The 22,027-nt window shown below is 43.7% G+C and overlaps 1 protein-coding gene across 4 annotated transcripts in view; it reads right to left on the reverse strand.

Annotated features, from left to right (window-relative positions):
- The window catches only part of TMEM117 (transmembrane protein 117), a 212,780-nt gene that overhangs the window by 39,685 nt on the left and 151,068 nt on the right, over positions 1-22,027 (reverse strand). For all 4 annotated transcript variants that reach the window (XM_081878005.1, XM_081878003.1, XM_081878004.1 and 1 more), the window contains exon 6: positions 12,168-12,327. In XM_081878005.1, coding sequence (XP_081734131.1) covers positions 12,168-12,327 — 160 coding nt within the window. The remainder of the gene's footprint in view (positions 1-12,167; positions 12,328-22,027) is intronic.

The raw sequence follows: 22,027 nt of genomic DNA on the forward strand, positions 1-22,027 counted from the left end.
GCCTCCCCTTTTTATCTAATTAGGCTTCAGTGGAGTTCAGTCTCCAACTGTAATTATATATAGTTTTCAGTCTACGTTTCTCAAGACACTGTTACACCCGCACCACACACACACACACACACACACACACACACACACACGTAAAATTAAATCTGCCTCGTACTTGACAGCACCTGAGGTCAAAGTTTTCCAACGGATGTGACAGATAGAAATCTGCTCCAAAAATACATTTAATTGAATTTTACTCATCTAATCAGAAAAGGTATTTGTGGTATTACTTGTATATAGGCTAAGGGAGGAATTGCACTGCTAGAAACATTCTGCCACTGCAAGTATATCTGCTTGCCTGATGGAATGATCTATCCTATCCGTTCCCCATATGCTGTTCTGGGGGGTTTTCCTGACCACATGGGCCAATTTTGGGATGTAGGGGGACATGTAGAGAGACCAGGAACTTTTGACTTCTCTCTTTGGACTATTTTTGCTCCAGCTGGTCATAACAAGAACTCTGCAGTTAACAACGAATGCCCGAGTTTGCCTTTTTCCTTCTCCTTCCCAATCCTCTTTCCTTTTGTGCCATGTCAAATCCAAGGGCAGAGACTGACTCATTATAGAGACCTTTATTCCAGTCTGTTCATCAGAAGAGCAGCGTAGCAGCAGAGGAGATATAAAATGCTGTGCACAAACCTATAAATAAGATATAAGCAGCACAAGCAAATAGAACTTTGAGAACAGATTAATTTTGCGACGATAAATTTATGTACAGAACGAGGAAGGCGAAGTCTGTTTTCTCTCTCTAGTGTCATTACAGATCATTTCAAGGTGTTTTTGTTCTAATGCTATGCAAACTTCAAACGTGATCATGCCTTTCAGAAGCCATAGAGGCTGCATCAATTCTGTAGTATCTTCAACAATAAGTAAGTGATTGTGTGTGTTGACATTACCGCAAGGAGACATCTCTTGTCCATTTGCACCTTAGAATCATAGAATTGTAGAGTTGGAAGGGATTCCAGGCGTTCTCTAGTTCAACCTCCTGCAATGCAGGTAATCTCAACATACGGTCTCCCATCCAGTTTGAAACCATACCGGACCCTGCTTAGCTTTGCAAATGTGCTAGCAGAAGATAAAATGCTGCCATAGCTCCTGTAGCTTTATAAGACAAACGTTGTTTGGCATGCTTACTTAGCTAAGATTAATCCATTAGCATGAAATTCAAATTCCTTAATACAATTGTAACACAATCCAGTGAGAACGCAGTAATAGCTAAGGTGGAAACTTTACAAACATGTTTTGATTCTGACCAGTGGGATGCCAGAAGCCTGGCTTGTGTTAAAACTGTTATTGTTCATGTTTATTATTTTAAAACAAGTTGAAAATGTATTCTATTTTTTAAAAAAATCAAAGGTACAGTTTTGGAAGAGTTTAAGCATTCTTGGGAAGGAACTGTAACATTCAATTGCTATGTAAACAAAGCGGGCAAAAAAAATAAATTTAAAAAATCCCTACCTCTGTATGGTGAAGAGAAACAAAATTACCCATTAATGGCCACAATAAAGTATTATTATAACAGATGCTAATATACCTAACGTAGTCATTATTGCAAGGCACCTAGTGATTAAGCATGCATATCCCTTTTGTTATGCAAAAATGGCAACAGCTTTATGGTACATTGCAGGCGCTCAAAGGCAATAAAAATAAGTGTGCCTTTCAACTAAGGTACTCTCCAGTAGCCATCAAACTTCCTGAGGAAGCACAAACAACTGCCATTTAATCGGCTATGCAGAAAAGAAGCAATCAGACACACAACATTACTCATATTTTATCCTGCTGTTTCTGTATATGCTAGCACTAACAGCAAACAATTTCTTTACTCTGGTGTGCACTGTGCATGCAGTTGCTAATATGCATCAGTGTGCCCAAGGAGGATTATGTCTGTGAGATCCCATGGTCCCTGAGACAAGCCTGAAAGGTGCATTTCAAACAAGAGCTTAACATGTAATTATTTTAAGGTAGTGTTCAGAGAATGGGAATCAATGGAGTAACAGGGCAGTTTGGAAGATGAATGTAATAATAATAATAATAATAATAATAATAATAATAATAATAATTTATTTATTATTTATTATTTATACCCCGCCCATCTGGCTGGGCCTCCCCAGCCACTCTGGGCGGCTTCCATAGAAACCAAAAATACAGTAAAATATCACACGTTAAAAACTTCCCTGAACAGGGCTGCCTTAAGATGTCTTCTGAATGTCAGGTAGTTGTTTATCGCTTTGACATCTGCTGGAAGGGCATTCCACAGGGCGGGCGCCACTACCGAGAAGGCCCTCTGCCTGGTTCCCTGTAGCTTTGCTTCTCGCAATGAGGGAACCACCAGAAGGCCCTCGGCGCTGGACCTCAGCGTCCGGGCAGAATGATGGGGGTGGAGACGCTCCTTCAGGTATACTGGGCCGAGGCCGTTTAGGGCTTTAAAGGTCAGCACCAACACTTTGAATTGTGCTCGGAAACGTACCTGGAGCCAATGTAGGTCTTTCAAGACCGGTGTTATATGGTCTCGGCGGCCGCCCCCAGTCACCAGTCTAGCTGCCGCATTCTGGATTAGTTGTAGTTTCCGAGTCACCTTCAAAGGTAGCCCCACGTAGAGTGCATTGCAGTAGTCCAAGCGGGAGATAACCAGAGCATGCACCACTCTGGCGAGACAGTCTGCAGGCAGATAGGGTCTCAGCCTACGTACCAGATGGAGCTGGTAAACAGCTGCCCTGGACACAGATTTGACCTGTGCCTCCATGGACAGCTGTGAGTCCAAAATGACTCCAAGGCTGCGCACCTGGTCCTTCAGGGGCACAGTTACCCCATTCAGGACCAGGGAATCCTCCACACCTGCCCGCCTCCTGTCCCCCTAAAACAGTACTTCTGTCTTGTCAGGATTCAACCTCAATCTGTTAGCCGCCATCCATCCTCCAACCGCCTCCAGACACTCACACAGGACCTTCACCACCTTCACTGGTTCTGATTTAAAAGAGAGGTAGAGCTGGGTATCATCCGCATACTGATGAACACCCAGCCCAAACCTCCTGATGATCTCTCCCAGCGGCTGCATGTAAATGTTGAAAAGCATGGGGGAGAGGACAGAACCCTGAGGCACCCCACAAGTGAGCGGCCAGGGGTCTGAACACTCATCCCCCACCACCACTTTCTGAACACGGCCCAGGAGGAAGGAGCGGAACCACTGTATGACAGTGCCCCCAGCTCCCAGCCCCTCAAGACGGTCCAGAAGGATGTTATGGTCGATGGTATCAAACGCCGCTGAGAGATCCAGCAGAACTAGGAAACAGCTCTCACCTTTGTCCCTAGCCCGCTGGAGATCATCAACCAGTGCGACCAAGGTAGTTTCAGTCCCATGATGAGGCCTGAATCCCGACTGGAAGGGATCCAAATGGTCCGCTTCTTCCAGGCGTGCCTGGAGTTGTTCGGCAACCACTCGCTCAATCACCTTGCCCAAGAATGGAAGATTTGAGACTGGGCGATAGTTGGCCATCGTGGCCGCATCTAAAGATGGTTTTTTAAGAAGCGGTTTAATAACCGCCTCTTTCAGCGGGTCTGGGAAGGCTCCCTCATGGAGGGAAGCATTCACCACCCCATGAAGCCCATTGCCCAGTCCTTCCCGGCTAGCTTTTATAAGCCAGGATGGGCAAGGATCAAGGAGACATGTGGTTGGTTTCACTCGTCCAAGCAGCCTGTCCACATCCTTGGGGGTAACAGATTGGAATTGATCCCACACAACTTGACTAGACAGAACTCTAGCACTCTCCCACCCCGGCCCTGCTCCCACTGTGAAGTCTACTTCTTCCCGAATCTGAGCGATTTTATCTGCAAAAAATGTAACAGTGTGACTTGAGCTAGACAAAGAGAAGCGAATGCTTACAATCCATTTTTTGAACCCCAACGCACGTCATTCAAGCCTCCTGCAAAATTATGCTCTTTCAGACGAATTACATATTTGAATGCTGAAATTTCATCGTGCCAGAAAACGAGCATATCAGGAAGATAGGGAAGCTAAAACCCTTTCAGTGACAAGCACTTTTCTGTAGGGGATTTTTTTGATAGGAAGGAGAGTGTTCAAACCAACAGACATGACTGATTTGATATTCATTCTGTAGTGGTCCAGATTCAAGAGGTTTGGGTGGATGGAGGATGGAGGATGTATTTTGCTTGGCTGGAATGTAACCTTCTGCACAAAGCTAGGAGTAACATCCATTTCTCTGCCTGTTTTTGGCTCTGCCCCCTCCCCCCATTGGTCTGTGGCCCCTGGAACTGCAGCCTTCAAGCTGAAAAATGTTCCCCACCCCTGAATTAGATGACAAAGGGGAGGCACAGAAATCTTAGTACCTGCAGTTTGCTTCCTAAAAAGGTAACATTAACCTTTATAGCTGTTAAAGCATAACAAATTCTAGTATATATTCACGGGCAAATTAAGACATTTCTGAGCATTGGTTCTTGAGAATGAAACTCTTGACAACCAATCCACCTACTGTCATTGTAATACAGGCAACAATGAGGAAGCACGAAGCACGGAAGGCACATCTTAGAACAATGGAGTCAATCAGAGAAAAATTACAGCAGATGGATATTCTCTGCAGAGGCCAATCACTGTACCAGAATAGCTGCGAGAAAACAGGGAGGGGAAGACAGAAAGCAAGCAATTTTTGCCATTTCAAGCTTTCTATTATTTCAACACAGTGGCATTTTCAACCTTGAAATATCCATCCCCTCCCGAGCGGCAAATAACAGCAATGACTGTTGGGAATGCTTCATTAAAGCATTCATTAATGCTTTAATGAAAAGCATTAAATAGCCATGACTGCTGACCAATGGCCAGAAGCCTGAAAAGGCTCGTTCTCATGTTCCTCCCCCCTCCTGATATCTCATGGAGGAGGCACACAAAGAACATCTTCAGATGATGATTCCAGGGTCTGGGTCAGTTCCTATAATGACCGGGGCCAGTTCACATGACCATTTGATGTTTGCCCAGATCCTTGTTATCTCATCTTTCAAAGATATTATGCTTCACTAGCTGTTAAGTCCCCATCACTCTTCATAAAGCTGTACTGTGAGCCACAGATTCAACTATGTTCTGAAAACAACATGGCTGCTAACCTTCATTACAGTGATACTGGATCCCAACGAAAACGTAAGTAGCTGCCATTTCAATCCAGTCCCTTGTTTGCTATTTCAGTGCATGTGGGTATAGCAAGAGTGACAAAGCTGTAGGCCTCCAGATGTTATTGAACTACAACTTCTCCCTGACCGTTGGCCATACTAGCAGGGGCTAATGGGAGTTGGAGTCCAGCTGGAGGTCCACAGGGTAGCCACCCCTAGGAGTTTTGGGGTGTAACCTTAGAAACCACGCGCTTCATACTGATGGTGCAGAAAGCCAAAACTGCCAACAGAGGCAGCAGTTCCAGGGGGCATGTTCAGATCTGTTTCAGAAGTTGTGAGTTGAGTTTGAAGAATGTTGACCTGACACTTGGGAGATGCTTGGGCTATGAGCAGGGCATACCTGCTTAACCACACACCACCACCACCCCAGCATGAAACAGATGCTTTGGATAGCAGATTCAAGAGATAGCATTGTTTTTTGTCTCCTCTGTGTGCCCCCTTTGTAAAATGAGCTCCAATCTAAAGCAGAAGGGCATTGCTTTCACTTTTTGTTGCAGGTCTGGCAATGTCCAAACTTGAAAATATTCCGAGCCCTTGAATTTAATGTGCTTCTTCTGGCGCAATTGTTCCGAGGGCTTAAGCAATAATGAATTATTTCTCTACAAGATAACTTCAGTTATACCTCTAACTGATCTGCTATTACAGTAAGGTCAGACATGTCACAGTGCCTGATTAATGGAATGGACTTACTGAAACTGTTCAGAGTTAAGATCCCAATTACAATACAGGTCATAAATCCCTGTATTTCTCTCAGTCCAGAATCCCACTTACTTCTAATGTGTGCTTGAAATGATCTAACTTTAGATTGTTCTCTGTTTCACAGAAATGTTGATGCACATGTTAGAAACGGAACAGAAACTAAGACTTTCCCCCATGGCATCACAGTTGCTTTCATTACCGATATTGTTACTTTACCAATAAACCATCAATACACACTTAGCAGGAAAGTGTGATCTGATGGGCACATCCCAATTTGAAGAAAACTGTTTTCAAGATACTTTAGCCCAATTTTGCTACACTTAAGTTACAAGTAAACTTACTGGAAAGAGAGCTACACATCAATTCTTTGTTGTATTCTCAGAATGATGAAGGAAGCAAGGATGGAAGTGTAAGGTGCACATGGACTTGATAGGAGCCATCAATCATGTGAAACCTTGATAGGAAGGTCAAGGTACATATGAAAGCAAGTGGGGAAGTGAAAAGACCTAGGAAACACAAATCTGATTGATATGAGGTCAACAATTAACCTTGATTCCCTGTACCAAATTAATTAAATCCAGATGGGAAAAGTCTGATAAATTTGATGAGGTGGGTCAGATAGACTAATGCGTGTCAGGATAGGTCAAAGAGAATGTCGTCCTTGGAGGTAGTCAAAGAAATAAATTTTGAAGCAGTGAATGGAAGGCTGAGTGTATCAACCCATAAGGGCATCTCATAAAGAAGGCGCTGAGGGTTTCATTGATTTGTTGTTGTGCTCATTATTACTGGGCATCCATATCTGTGCCCTGTTTTCTGAAGAAGTTACACAGAATGCCATCTTACATTAAAAATGGTTATCAAGCACTTGGGCTTGCCAAAGCCTCAGGGTCAAACTACATGGCATGGCACTAGATGCATCATTAAAAACTATGGGCTGTATGCAATGTTAGTGTTGAAATTGCCATGCCAAAGTTAGCCCTGCTCATTAATTTCAGTGGGTCTACTCTGAATATAACTAACATGGGATAAATAGCATTGGATGCAACCCTGTGAAAGGGGTGCTTTTACTGAATAAAAGGCACAAGAGCAGAGAGGAGTTCTATTGGGACCATACTGCACAGCTGCCTTGTCTGTCTCCTGTTTTCTGTTGACAGTTGTGACCAATGCTATTTTTCTAGAAAAAAAGGTGCCAGAACTCACTCACCATGAACACCTTCCCTGTTTAATAATAATAATAATAGTAATAATAGTAATAATTTATACCCTGCCCATCTGGTAGGGTTTCCCCAGCCACTCTGGGTGGCTTTCAACAGAGCATTAAAAACAGAATAAATATTCAAACATTAAAAACTTCCCTAAACAGGGCTGCCTTCAGATGTCTTCTAAAAGTTAGATCGTTGTTTATTTCTTTGACATCTGATGGGAAGGCATTCCACAGGGCAGGCGCCACTACCTAGAAGGCCCTCTGCCTGGTTCCCTGTAACTTCACTTCTCACAGGGAGGGAGCCACCAGAAGGCCCTCAGGACTGAACCTCAGTGTCCGAACAGAACGATGGGGGTGGAGACGCTCCTTCAGGTATACAGGTATACCTCACATGGGAGGTGCCAAAGCTGATTTCTGGTGAGTTCTGGCTGAAAAAAAATCCATGGTTGTGACCACTTTCACCCTCTTTTGCATCCAAACTGCAAAGGACAATTTCTCATCATCAACAACAGCAACAAAAACAATGAACAATCCATCTGTTTCAAGTAAATATGTGCCTGAGACCACAGCTGAGATTTCTATTGGCTGTTCGTTTAGATTCCTTAGCTCTGTTGTCCCAGTTGTTCTGACTCTCTATGGCTTCTGCCCACACACAAATTCCAGAAGTTTATTTGCCGCTACATCAATTTGCATCAAGCAGAATTGATGCAGTATTGCCTACATATTGGTAAAGCTGTTTTCTCTCCCACCCTCACTTGGAGTGTATAGTGGCACATTTGGAACACAGTATATTTGCACTTAAATTGGCTCCATCAGCTTGAGGCCAATAATTCTTGTAAAGTGAGATGAGCAAACAGAAGTTAAAAATATAAGCGCAGCTACAAAAATCTGTTACGCCTTCTTCACAAACTGCACATACACTTGTTTAGCATCATGAGAAGTACTTCACTGCCTGGTGTGGCCCCATGGCATAGGGGAAAGTATGAGGATATCACAACTATACAGGAGGGTGCTGACAAATTTGGAAAGATTCATACAGTTGAACCCTCATGTGGATGCAATATTCACATACACTGCCTAGTGAAGTGATCTTGCACGAGTGCAAAACAGATCCTTAACGTGTGTATATGCTGGGGGCTCGGTATCATCCTGGCCTCCAAAACCTCACCCCCCAACTTTTGGTCCATTGCCTTGCATGATGGGATATGATGCATTTCAAAAATGTTGCTGCGATGGCGCCAGTCATAGTTGCATTGTACTGAGTTGAAAAGCGAGATGAATATTGGGCTGAAATAAACACCAAATCCTAACCATTTCAGCAGGGATTCAATATAACAACCCCCCCCCCCAATGCTGAGAATGACTTTTGCACACTAGGGGATGGATTCAAACTTAGTCATCCTTAGAGTAGACCCACTGACTTAAATCTGGATCCAATTCTAGATGATTGGTACTTACAGCTGAGTGAAAATGGCCTCCCATAATGCCCCATGCTATTTTGGGCAGTGAAATTGGGTTGAGGACAATTCGCCAAACATTATCCAGGGGAGAACTGAAATTGTCCAATAGTTTAGGAACAGCTTAACAAAGGAAATTTTCAATAATGTGTTTTTGTTGTTGTTGTTGTTGTTGTTGTTTTTGAGAGGATATGGCTCACTTTAATGTTGAATTGAACTCTGGGTGACAGTCAACACTTATTGCCAAGGAGACCCACTGAAATCAATTGACTTAAATAATTTGATTCTGTTACTTAATTGCTTTAAGTGACTGTATTCTGAGGGTGGCTAATTCTGGATATCATCCTCTATGATTATTAGTTCATGTTGGCGGATTAAGGAAGCAGAGGACTGAGAGGACTAGGGACCAAGCTCATGGCTTCCATTAGTAATATTAAACTAATATTGAGCAATATTAAGACTGGATCCACAGCCTCATTCAGGAGTTCAAAAATATTGCTTTTCAAAAAAAATCTGTTCAGAAATTATTTACTGAGAAACTGTGGCTCAGTCCTGTTCTGTTTCTATTACTAAAGTTAGTTGCAGATAAAGTAGTAACAATTTGGAGGAAATCACAGGAAATGGTGTGCAGCAGGAGTAGCCAATACAGTGCTCTCCAGATGTTGGACTACAACTCCCACCAGCCCTGGCAGGATGATGATTATTCAGGGATGATGGGAGTTGTAGTCCATATGATAGCCACCACATTGGCTTCTCCTGTTATATAAGATTAAATAATCCACAAGCGGAAAGTAATGTTCTCAGTACAACTGAACCAAATTTATATGAGCATTTAGGGCACTTCTGGTTGGTCCCTAGTTTGGTTAGAAGGCCTTTACTGCAATTATTATTATTTCAACCTGTAATTTAATACCAGCCTGAGTCGGCCTAACTTTATTGCAATGGCAATTTGCGGGTGCCGGAGCCACCTTGTAAATAAGATGAGTCACCTCCGTTGTGTGCATCCTGGATAAATATCTTTAAATAAATAACAACTCTGCTGTGCAAACATCATTCAAAAATGCAATTAAACTTAAGACTTACTCTGCACAGTAATATATATATATATATATATGAGGGAGCACTGAAGCCAAGGATTTTCAAATGAAGTTTCCCTCTTAGCTCGATACCCTCAAGGTCATATTGTGGTGACTTCATTTTTCATAGTCAAAGGAATGATTTAGTAATAATGGTGGCAGCATCCTGTGCCTTCAGTATAATGATATTCAGTGTTGCATAGGATAATGTAGGGGCTATTCGTATTCATGTTTCTCATTGCGGCCACACAAAGTGGATCCATTTGTTAGAAGCTCTCTTGCATCTTATTAAACACAATGTGAAGAGTGGGTTGGGGAAGCAAAACAAAAGTGGAAGGAAAACTGCATCACGTTGTAAAAGAGACGGTCACACTTTCATAGTTTCCCCCATTAAACCAAAGTTCAGAGGCATACTATTAAGCCAGGTTTCTGCCTACTGGAACCAACCATTACATCACATATTGCTTTGGCATTCTCAGTAGAACTGCACTGAAGGATAGAAGCACAGGATGGTTGGGAGAAAAAAGGCCAACTCAGTCTTTGCCCTTCAGGTGTCTTGGACCAGCCAGCAGGTGCTGGGAGTTGTAGTTCAAAACATTTGAAGGGAAACCACATTGGCAAGGGCTGGTCGAACCAGTGGTGTACCGGGGGCACAGAGCTGGGCTCCACTGAACATGGCTTCTCCATGTGAACTAGGAAGTGACATCTCCAAACAACCAAACAACTCTTTTCTTATCTCTGCAGCTGCGATCTCTTGGGTGATGTGGAGACTGCTGGGCAGTTGAATGTGCATGAGTACTCTATCCATCGCCCTCCCTCTCAACTTCCTCCACATGGCCCTGGGCACTGGCAACACACGCTATGCTACTGGGTCTAACCCTCTGAACCATCCACACAGCTGCCACCTACAGAACAACCTACTCAATCCAGACCACAAATGGTGAGTAGAACGAGATTGGAGATGGCTTAGACATATTCCACTATGAAGAAACACAAGGAAGAAACAGTTTCCCCACCAGTTTTCCTGGCTACAAGATCCCGAGGTTAATGAGAGAAGATCTTATGGCTGACACTTGTTCTGATACACTGCCAGCAGCAGCTGCCACATCCACACTGTGCTAAGCTCCCTATGCCTTGCCCCTTCTCCCCTTGGCAGCAATGCTCACCATCAGGAAGCCAAGTGAGCAACACAACCCTGCCTTCACCAACCCACCAATCTCTGCCAACTACATTGACTCTAAGGCCACCATGGTTAGAAGCTAAGTGGTAGATATACCATAGGCCTCCTCATGTGGTTGACTCCATCCCCCACAAACACCAGTCAGAATGGCCAATGATCAGGGATGGTGGGAGATGTTGTCCAACAACATCTTGAGGGCACTACATTGGCAAAGGTAAAGGTAAAGGGACCCCTGACCATTAGGTCCAGTTGCAGACGACGGGTTGTGGCGCTCATCTCGCTTTATTGGCTGAGGGAGCCAGCGTACAGCTTCCGGGTCATGTGGCCAGCATGACTAAGCCGCTTCTGGCAAACCAGAGCAGCACATGGAAACGCTGTTTACCTTCCTGCTGGAGCGGTACCTATTTATCTACTTGCACTTTGACGTGCTTTCGAACTGCTAGGTTGGCAGGAGCAGGGACCGAACAACAGGAACTCACCCCATCGCTGGGATTCGAACCGTCGACCTTTCTGTTCGGCAAGTCCTAGGCTCTGTGGTTTAACCCACAGCACCACCCGTGTCCCTCTACATTGGCAAACTCTACTCTAAATAGTCAGTGACAAAAAAAGTCAATTGAAACCAAAGAAAATTCTTACTTTGTCTGCCAGAGCCCTATGTGTGTCTGTGTGTGAATATTCAAATGGTGGCAGAGTTGAAAGGCCACATGAAGACATTTTTGCTCTTTTCTTGTGCAGGACTCCCAATGTAGCAGTGAAATTTGAAAGAGCAAGCCTGGATGGTCTACAAAAAAACTATCTCCTTAGAAACACTGGTTGGTAGGAAGAAATCTGACACAACAAGCTGCCGCTAGACTGGGTGAGAATTTGCTGGCACAAAGGGGGGAAAGACTGCCTGTTGAGAACGGTTGTTAATTCCACATAACCACAGATTGTACATTGATAGTTTTGTAAACCTTGCCTCGGTATGTTATTGCATCTTCACAATAGAGGCCTTTTTATCACAAACAACTTCCCTTTTATTTCCTCCTTTTCTTCCATTCCATTTTGGCAAACGGCAACTGCCCATTTCTACAGTCACAAAACCCTGGCAAAACAAAGCTGGCAATAATCAGATTTTTTTTTAATAAACAAAAACCAAGTAGCTTTTAAAGCCTCCCCCCCCCCCCACCAGAGAACACTGATGTAATGCAAACCTATTAATAGCGGCTGTGAAACAAACATTCATTTGACTTTATAAAGCCTTGGCAGAACAGCAGAGGCTGGAGTGGGGGGACTCTAGCAAGAAAGCAACTTCAGCACTCCCTGGAAGAAATATTGAGACAATGTACCTGCATGACAATCAGAAGGTCAAACACTAAGATGAAAGAAGCCAAGAAGGCGCGCGAAACCTCGTCGCTTGGCAGGAATCCACGGTTCAGCTTGTCCCAGCTGATCCAGTCAGTTGTGATGATGAGCACAACCACAGAGGTCAAAGTAAACAGAACTGTCCTGAATGGGGAAAGCAGAAAAGAGGTCATCAAATCACAGAGTGTGTGTGTGCCTGCAGAGGATGGGTGGAATTACAAGGTTGCTTTTATCTATCTTGCAAATGCTTTTAAAGGATGATGTTTTTATCCACTTGAAATTGCTGGTTGACCTTCTTTTAAAACAGGGACAGGGAATCTCTCATATCTACACACACACACACACACACACACACACACACATTTTTTAAATTAAATTTTCTGTTTTACAATTTAGAATGTTCATTTAAACATCCTTAAAATGTCAGTGACTTCCCTTCTTCTCTTTCCATGGTTCATTTTGCATAATATAAATCCCTGCATATTTTACATAAACTAAACCATTCGCTATTCCATAGTTACATCCATCAAAACTTATTTACAGTGTTGAATTTATCTTAATGCTGCCAATGTTTTCAAGTGTACGCAATTTCCCCCCATATATTCAATAAACATTTTCCAATCTTCTTTAAACGTATGTTATTCTTGTGCTCTTATTCTTTTTGTTAGGTCAGCAAGCTGCACATATTCTATCAGTTTAAGTAGCCATTCTTTTTTAATTGGGATTTCACTTGTTTCCCATTTTTGGGCTAACAAAACATGGGCTGAAGTGGTGGCATACATAAATAACCTTTTTGACACCTAGGAATTTCCGTCTGAATTATCCCCAACAAAAAGGACTCTGGTTTTCTTTAAAGTGCTTTGAAACTTTTCTTTTTCAATTCATTATGGATTATTTCCCAATACCCTTTTACCCATTTACAGGTCCACCACACATGAAAGAAAAGGGTGGGGAATCTCAAGTCTGTGGGCCAAGTGTGGCCCTCCAGGCATCTCTGTCTGGCCCTTGGAACTGTGTCCAAGCCACACTCCCTCGATCAACCTCATACTATCAACCCTTCACATCCACTATCCTGGGAATCTTGGGAGCTGTAGTTTACCCCCACAGAGCTACAATTCTCAGCACCCTCAACTAACTACAGTTCCCATGATTCTTTGGGGGAAGGTTGTTGTTGTTGTTTCAATTTATATCCCCACCCTTTCTTAAAAGATCCCTGGGTGGTGTACAGCATTAAAAGCACATTACAGAATGTCAATGATAAAACAGAATGAAAAACAGAATGAAAAGCATACAGTGGTACCTCGGGTTACATACGCTTCAGGTTACATATGTTTCAGGTTACAGACTCCGCTAACCCAGAAATACTACTACTTTGCTTCAGGATGAGAACAGAAATCGTGCTCCAGCGGCGCAGTGGCAGTGGGAGGCCCCATTAGCTAAAGTGGTGCTTCAGGTTAAGAACAGTCTCAGGTTAAGAACAGACCTCTGGAATGAATTAAGTACTTAACCTGAGGTACCACTGTACTGACATGCACTTTCAAAGTACTGTGTGCATGTGAAGATCACCAACTTTCCTTGAACAAAAGCTGGAAAGTATGCCACAACCCTTTGGAGCTTCAACTATTTAGGAAGTCCAAAAAAACTTACAAAGTTATAGGCATTAAAGGCTAAAACCACTGCGCTACTACTTCCTCCACACTATTAATCAGTTGTAAACATATTCATTTCAAAAAATCAAATTACAGAGATACTTGATTTAACAAATGAAACCCAGGTTTATTGGGGGGGAAACAACATTATTTACGCAGTTCGCATCATTTTGCCACACAATGGCTTGCTTTGGGCTGTCTCTGCATAATAGCTGTGAATCCCTCTTCACAATGCACTTTAGAATGTTTGAGACAGTGGAAGAGAAAACAATAATTCTGGATGTCAATGCACATGTGCTATTACAGAGCAGATAAATGCCTGGGCATATGCATAAATAGAATGTCAGCAAGTCAATATTTGCTTCTGCCTCCAATTGGCCCTCTCACAATTGTTCTAAGGCGTTAGCCCCCTCATTAATTTCTTTCTCTGAGAGGGGAAAAGGAGAAAACACTGAGCATGTTTTCTTCGATGTTTGCACAGATGACCAATGCTCAGTGCTCCTGAAAATCAATGTGCCAAAGAACCCACACAAGTGCAGATGCTGACAGAGGCTAAACAAAGCAAACAGCAATATGGGCATGTATGCCTAGAGACTACATTTTGACTGTGTGCAGGAATCAAATACAAAACAGAATAATATAAAGCACCGCTACAGCATGTGTCATATCCTCTAACATTTCTCCGGTGAAAATAGGAACATCCTAAGGAAAAGCGGAACAGCCCAGGATCAAATCGGAAACCGGAACTGCTTCTGTAAATCTGGGACTGTCGTTGGAGAATAGGCAAACTTGGAGGGTCTGCTTGTCTGCGAAAAGTCACCCAGGTTCAATTCCTGGCAGCTTGAGGTAGGAATAGAAATTGAAAACTTGGAGAGGATGTACACAATGCTAAGCTCGTGGACTAAAGGCCTCACTTGGTCTAAGGCAAATTGCTATGGGCAGTATCCAATGAAGTACTTCTGCTTGTGCAGGATTTGCACTTGTGCAATGGAACTGCTTCCTTTCTTCTTCTGGTACACCTCCATGTCCTCCCCAAATTTGATCCTGACACACAAGGAGAGGAAAAGGAGGGGAATTTTCACTGTGCAGCCAAAAATCCTTGCACCAGCAGAAGTACTTGGTTGGATTCTACTCTCTATGTTTGAGTCATGATATGCATGTTTTCTAGTAACACCTGGAAGCTCTAATCACCTGGGGTCACTCTGACCACTTTGTTACTTTTCATGCAAAACATATATGCCATGTTTGAAGGAAGGTTGCTGGCAAATCACCCATGCAGAACTATTCATTCTTTTATGTGCATCTCACTTAAATCTTTGGAGATTCTCCAGTTACTGTTCTGATATGAATGCATGATATACACAGAGTGAGTAATGTTGTTGCTTGAACTGCCTTTTGAAATTTAAAATAGAAATAGAAATTATCCAGCAAAAATGTACAGGGAAGGGTTGCAATAGGAGACAAACAATATAGCGCTTATGCAAATAATGCCACCATGTAGATATTTCATTGAATATATAAAAATGTCACTGTATTGTTAGAAGGCAATTTCTCTGTTTTTCAAAGAGATTGAGATTGGCTCTGAGAATTTTGTCTAGAAAACTGGATAAAGGAGGCTGGAGACTTCCAAATATTGACATTGCATTTCAGCCTTGCCAATTATGCAATATTATCTGGGAAGCTAGAAAGTACTCAATTAAAATAGAGCATCTAATGTTGAATAAGAACCCTGTGGTCTTTACAATTTGAAGATACACCTACTTCTTTTCTTAAACCCCCCCCCCCAAAAAACCAACCATAATCCATTTATGCTCTCCACATTTCAGCTTTGGCATAAATGGCAGTGGAGGCTATCACTAGTATGTTCTCCTTTGATTCCTAGTGACAGGAGTCTTATTGATGGGTCAGAGAGCTGGGTCTCCCAGGCTGATTATAAAGCTCCCTCAGGCTCAGACAGGTACAGGAGGGCCTCCAGGTAACATGGTCCCAAACCACTTAAGAGATTTAAAGGTGAAGTCCAGCACTTTAAACTGGGCTCAACAACAAATTGGCAGCCCATGTAAATAGAACATAATTGGTGCAATATCCTTTTATCATTTGAGCACTCTTGTTGCCATCTGGAGGCGCTAGCAAACAGCACAGATGTCATTGAAAGACCTTTGAAGAAGGCAGATATCATCCTATCTCCTGCTTACAAGAATTTTTAACCAGCTAAATTTAGCATTTTCTCCAAAGCCTAATGCAACCCTCCTGTCTCTGCCAAAATCTTCGTACTAGAGCTTTGATGATCTGTTCAAATCAAGAGACAAGATGAAAGCCCCAGTTTGACTAGTTTCCTCGTTTTAAGTATGACGTCTCAGTTTTGTTTTTAGCCATAGGAACTGAGTGTATGCTGTATTATGTTTTTCATATCCCCCAAAACTTGGAAATGTACATTTCCCCCTTGTAGTATGGTGGCTAAACTTTATTATTCGAAAAAATTGCAGGAGCAGAAATGGCCATCTAATCCAAAAATAGATGTGCCTATACACAGGTTTTCTTGTTGTTGTCTGCACAATGCCTACATGTATTTGACCTTATTGAGCTATGTATACTTATTCATATAAGAAAATATAAGTAATTGCTCTGCTAACCACACATATATCACATTTAAAATAGAGAAACATAATTAGGGTTATTACAAAAAGTGAAAATCTGGGCACAAAAGTTGTTGAGTTTTTTTTGAGAGAGGGGTGTGGTTTTTTTTGCAAAAAACAACAACCCTAAAAATGTTTTTTTAAAAAATAAATAAATAAATAAATTCACCCAAAAAATCAACACTTCCGACATTTCCCCCAATTTTTGGAATTTCCGACCAGATACTATTTCCGATGGATGAATGCTGGATATGTCCAGGAAATTCCAGAAGTATGGCCCTAAACATAGTCAACTTTCCATCTTAATATATGTGCATGGACATAGATGCATGCACACAGATATCTGGTTTCGTGGCATGGTAAGCCAAACTACCGGGATTGTGCAAAAAAGCTGTCTCCTGGATGTTAGTCTTGTGGTCCAATCAACATCAGCAATCACCATGCAAAACTCTGGCCAATGCACTAACACCCATTGGTTCCCAACCCTGGTTCTAATTTTGCTCAGTAGCTTCCCAGTGGACTAGGGAGTAAAGCAAGGAGAAGACAATAGAACTGGTGGCCAGGGACTTTTGGTGGCCCCAGATGCGGGGAGAGATAGCGGATTACGTCGCCAGGTGTGACACTTGTCAGAGGTCCAAGCCAGTGCACCAGAAGCCAGCGGGGTTACTGGAACCGCTGGAGACGCCACAGCAACCGTGGGAGAGGGTGGCGCTGGACTTCGTCACTGACCTGCCCAGCTCCAGAGGCAAGACGGCGGTGCTGGTGGTGGTGGACCTGTTCACCAAGATGGCGCACTTCATTCCTTGCGCAAAGGTGGCGACGGCGGAACAGACCGCCAAACTCTTCATCGATCACGTGTTCAAGGTGCATGGGCTGCCACAATCCATCCTGTCCGACAGGGGGCGCCAATTTGTTTCTACTTTTTGGCGGAAGCTTCTAGGTATCCTGCATGTCAAGATCAACCTAACGTCGGCAAGGCATCCGCAGACCAACGGCCAAGCAGAGAGAGTCAACGCGATCATGCAGCAGTACCTGAGATGTTACGCCAATCAGCGCCCGGCGGCGTGGGTGGACTACCTGCCGATGGCGGAGTTTGCCTACAACAACACGAAGCACGCGTCGACGGGGGTGACGCCGTTCTTCGCGAACAATGGTCGTCATCCCAGAACCTTCCCGGGGTTCGTAACACCGGGAGAGGGGGTGACGCAAGAAGCCGACCAGTTCGCAGCAGAACTGCAAGAGGTGCACGAGGAGCTGCGGAGACATTTGGAGCTAGCCAAACAAGCATATAAGGTGCAGGCAGACAAGAACAGGAGAGTGGGAGAGGACATCCAGGTGGGGGACTGGGTATGGTTAGCGGCCCAAGCGATGCCAGCCAGGTCGTTGGCTAAGAAGAAGCTGGGACACAGGCAGCTAGGGCCATACCAGGTGGAGGCTAGGATCAACCCTGTAGCTTTTTGACTGGCCCTCCCCGAAGGTTCCAGAGTGCACCCGGTCTTTCATAGGTCGGTGCTCACTCCCTACAAGACCCCGCACAGGTTTCAGGAGTCTGAAACAGTACCGCACGCACGCACTCAGTCACCCGAGAGGGAGGGGGCGCCCAGGGCCGAACCACTCAACGAGGTCACTGAGATCCTGGACTCGAGATGGGGGGTAGAGGGAGTAGAATACTTTCTAGCCAGAGAGGGTACCCCGGCCAGTGCCAATATTTGGGTGCCGGACTACGCTTTAGACGAACCTCTTCTGAAAGACGAGTTCCATGCACTTTTCCCGCATAGACCCATGCCAGCCGAGTATTTTGATGACTGGCTCTTTACGCCCACACTTTCAGACAGTACTTTCAGGGGCTTTTCTTCCGCCGAGGAGAGAACGCCAGACTCAAGCCCGCCCAGGGGATCGTGTTCGGGAGTAGACACAGAACCCTCTTACTGGTGGGACGAGCAACCAGAGGACGACTGGCGCAAGAAATGGCTGACGGGGCCTTGGCAGGCAGCACCAGACGAAGTAGCAATGGAAGAGGGAGCCGAGAACACCTTGGGTGAAGAACCCGCATTCGAACACACATACACCGAGCTGCTAGCAGAGGACATTGAAGCAAACGAACTGTATCCTGCATCTACCTCCGAGGAGCTGCGGCTCCCACGACCTGCCTCCGAGGGCCGGGAGGGGGGAAGGGGGGCTTCGAGGGGGGGATGGATGTCAGGGGTTCAGGGAGAGAGGCGCAGATGAGGGAGGAGACAGAGAGTGAGGGGGAAGGATTCCAGAGTGACGAGGAAGAGGATGACAATGACCCAAGATTGTCCATGAGTCCGTCCAGTGAATCGGAGGACTCCCAAAAGGGAGCCCCTCTGGTCAAGCCAAGGGGAGCTAGAGGGGGAAGCAGTCAGGAGCAGGGAAACGAAGGGGGAACCCCCAGTGGGAGTTGGAGAGCGAGACCGGCTGCTCCGCTGGAACGGAGTGAGGGGGGAGGAGTGACCAGTGTGTCAGAAGGAGCAGAACAGGAAGCAGAGAGGGGAAGGAGATCAGGGCAAAACGTCCTGCCGGAAGGGGAGGAAAGTAGTATCGAGGGCAGTGTAACTGTCGAAGGGAAGGTCAGGAGCAACGTACGCGCGCCAAGTTCAAAATGGGAGGCGCGCGGAAATGAAGAGAGTCCTGGGGAGGAGCCTGGTCCCAAAGCCCGAAGGAGGGGGGAGGAGGCGGCAGAGGATTCAGCCTCTGGAGAGTCCCGAAGGGAGAGAACACAGGGGGGCAGAAAGACCCTGCGGAAAAGGAAAGAGAGAAAGAGGTGGACCAGTACAAGCCTCTTAAACTGGTGTAGAGGCGGGACTGACTCAGAGGGGACTTCAGCGGTCTAAGCGTAACAGACGTAGAGTCATGGAGCTCGGATGTAAAGCTAAGAATGTTCTTCAATAAAAGCTTTTGTACATAAGCTGGACTAGACTTTGGTCTCTTGTGAGCTGGGACCACGGGTGACTCTGACAGTATGTAACCTGAGGTACCACTGTACTGGCTACAAGGGCACTCTATTCCTGGGAAAGGAGCCTAATCCAGGTCTGTTGAGCTGCTGTAGCGAAAAAAGGGGGGGAATGATTACCCTCACCTTTGGCCCTGGTGAGAGGCCAGAGAGAGCCAGCAAGACTGCTGATATGGTGAAGAATCTCCTACTTCATGCTTCCCTAGACCCTCTTAGGACTGCTTTTTTTAAAAAAATAATTTTTTATTGGTTTTCCAACATAGATTATAGACAAAACATCACACACAAAAGAACAAACAAACACATAAAAACATGTATAATTTCAGAACCTCTTTTTCATAAACCTTGTTTCCCGGACTTCCCCTTACCTCCCCTTTTCTGCATCCCTGTTTTAGCCTTTTTTCAGCAACCCCTCACACCAATCAATTAATAACATCTTCTTATTTTAGTTTCTCCTCATACTTAATCAGTTACAGCTGTAAATCTATACTTTCCTTTCCCTTGACATTTTAGCACTCATAAATTGTACAGCAGTTCTTAAGGTATACTTTAAATTTCTTCCAGTCTTCTTCCACCGTCTCTTTTTCCTGGTCACGGATTCTGCCAGTCATCTCGGCCAGTCCCATGTAGTCGATCACCTTCGTCTGCCATTCTTCCAGCGTAGGTAATTCTTGTGTCTTCCAATACTTCGCTAGAAGGATCCTTGCTGCTGTGGTAGCATACATAAAAAACGTCCTATCCCTCCTTGGCACCAATTGGCCGACCATGCCCAGGAGAAATGCCTCTGGTTTCTTATTAAATGTACATTTAAGTACTTTCTTAATTTCATTATAAATCATTTCCCAGAAGGCCTTAATCCTCGGGCAGGTCCACCAAAGGTGGTAGAAGGTACCTTCAGTCGCATTACATTTCCGACATTTGTTATTGGGCAAATGATAAATTTTTGCAAGCTTGACTGGGGTCATGTACCACCTATAAATCATTTTCATAATATTTTCTCTTAAGGCATTACATGCCGTGAATTTTATACCGGTGGTCCATAACTGTTCCCAGTCAGCAAACATAATGTCATGACCAATGTCTTGTGCCCACTTAATCATAGCTGGTTTAACTGTCTCATCTCGTGTATTCCACTTCAACAGCAGGTTATACATTCTCGATAAGTTCTTAGTATTGGGTTCTAACAGTTCTGTTTCTAGTTTTGATCTCTCCATCTGGAAGCCAATTTTCCTGTCTTGTTTAAACACCTCCATTATTTGATAGGAATGAAGCCAGTCTCTTACTTTAGACTTCAATTTCTCAAAGCTTTGTAATTTAATTTTCCCGCTCACTTGCTCTAAAATTTCACCATATCTTGGCCATTTAGATTCCATATTGAGTTTTTTCACCTCCTTAGCCTCCATTGGTGACAGCCACCTAGGAGTTTTGTTTTCCAACAAATCCTTATATCGAATCCAAACATTGTATAATGCTTTCCTAACAATATGGTTTTTAAATCCTTTATGGATTTTTACCTTGTCATACCATATATATGCATGCCAACCGAATCTATTGTCAAACCCTTCCAAATCCAAAATGTCCGTATTCTCAAGAAGTAGCCAGTCTTTCAACCAGCAGAAAGCTGCCGATTCATAGTAAAGTCTTAAGTCTGGCAGGGCAAACCCCCCTCTATCTTTTGCATCAGTTAGTATCTTAAATTTTATTCTGGGCTTTTTGCCCTGCCAGACAAATTTAGATATATCTTTCTGCCACTTCTTGAAACAGTCAATTCTGTCTACAACCTGTAAAGTCTGAAACAAAAATAACATTCTAGGCAGTACATTCATTTTGATTACAGCAATTCGGCCTAACAAGGAAAGTTTCAAATTTGACCATATTTCTAGATCTTTCTTTACTTCTGTCCAACATTTGTCATAGTTATCTTTAAATAGATTCACATTCTTAGGTGTCATATTAATCCCCAAGTATTTAACTTTCTTAGCCACCATTAACCCAGTCTCACTCTGAAACCTCTCTTTTTCTGCAATTGTTAAATTTTTCTCCAAGACTTTAGTTTTTTGCTTATTCAGCTTGAATCCTGCTACCTGACCAAAAATTTGAATTAGTTCTAAAACTCTTTTCGTACTAGTGTCTGGCTCTTGTAAAGTCAATACTAAATCATCTGCGAAAGCCCTCAGTTTATATTGTTTAGCTCTGGTTTCTCTTCAGATCGTATAAATCTTTCGCCTTTTACCTCTTAGGACTGCTTAGCCCACAAAGCAAAGCCATTTTTAAAATAATTTCTGTTTCATTCCTTATAAAACACCACAGCCCAAATAGCTTTTGAAGATAAACAAATGTGCCCTTCAAGCTCATCCCCATCAATTAATCAAAGTCAATTCACCAACCAATTAAATCCATTAAAGTCAACAGCCCCCAAATTAATATATCACACACTTCTGACTCACTGGAAAAAAAATATTATACATTCATGTTGAATACAATATCTGCATGGTAGCAATTTATCATGCACAGTCTTTCATAACCACGTTGGAAGCTTTAAATAGTGCACTGTGGAAATAAAAGCTTGCGTAAGGCCAGGTTTG

This window comes from Podarcis erhardii, assembly GCF_964252035.2.
Source record: "Podarcis erhardii genome assembly, chromosome: 10".
NCBI lineage: Eukaryota > Metazoa > Chordata > Lepidosauria > Squamata > Lacertidae > Podarcis > Podarcis erhardii.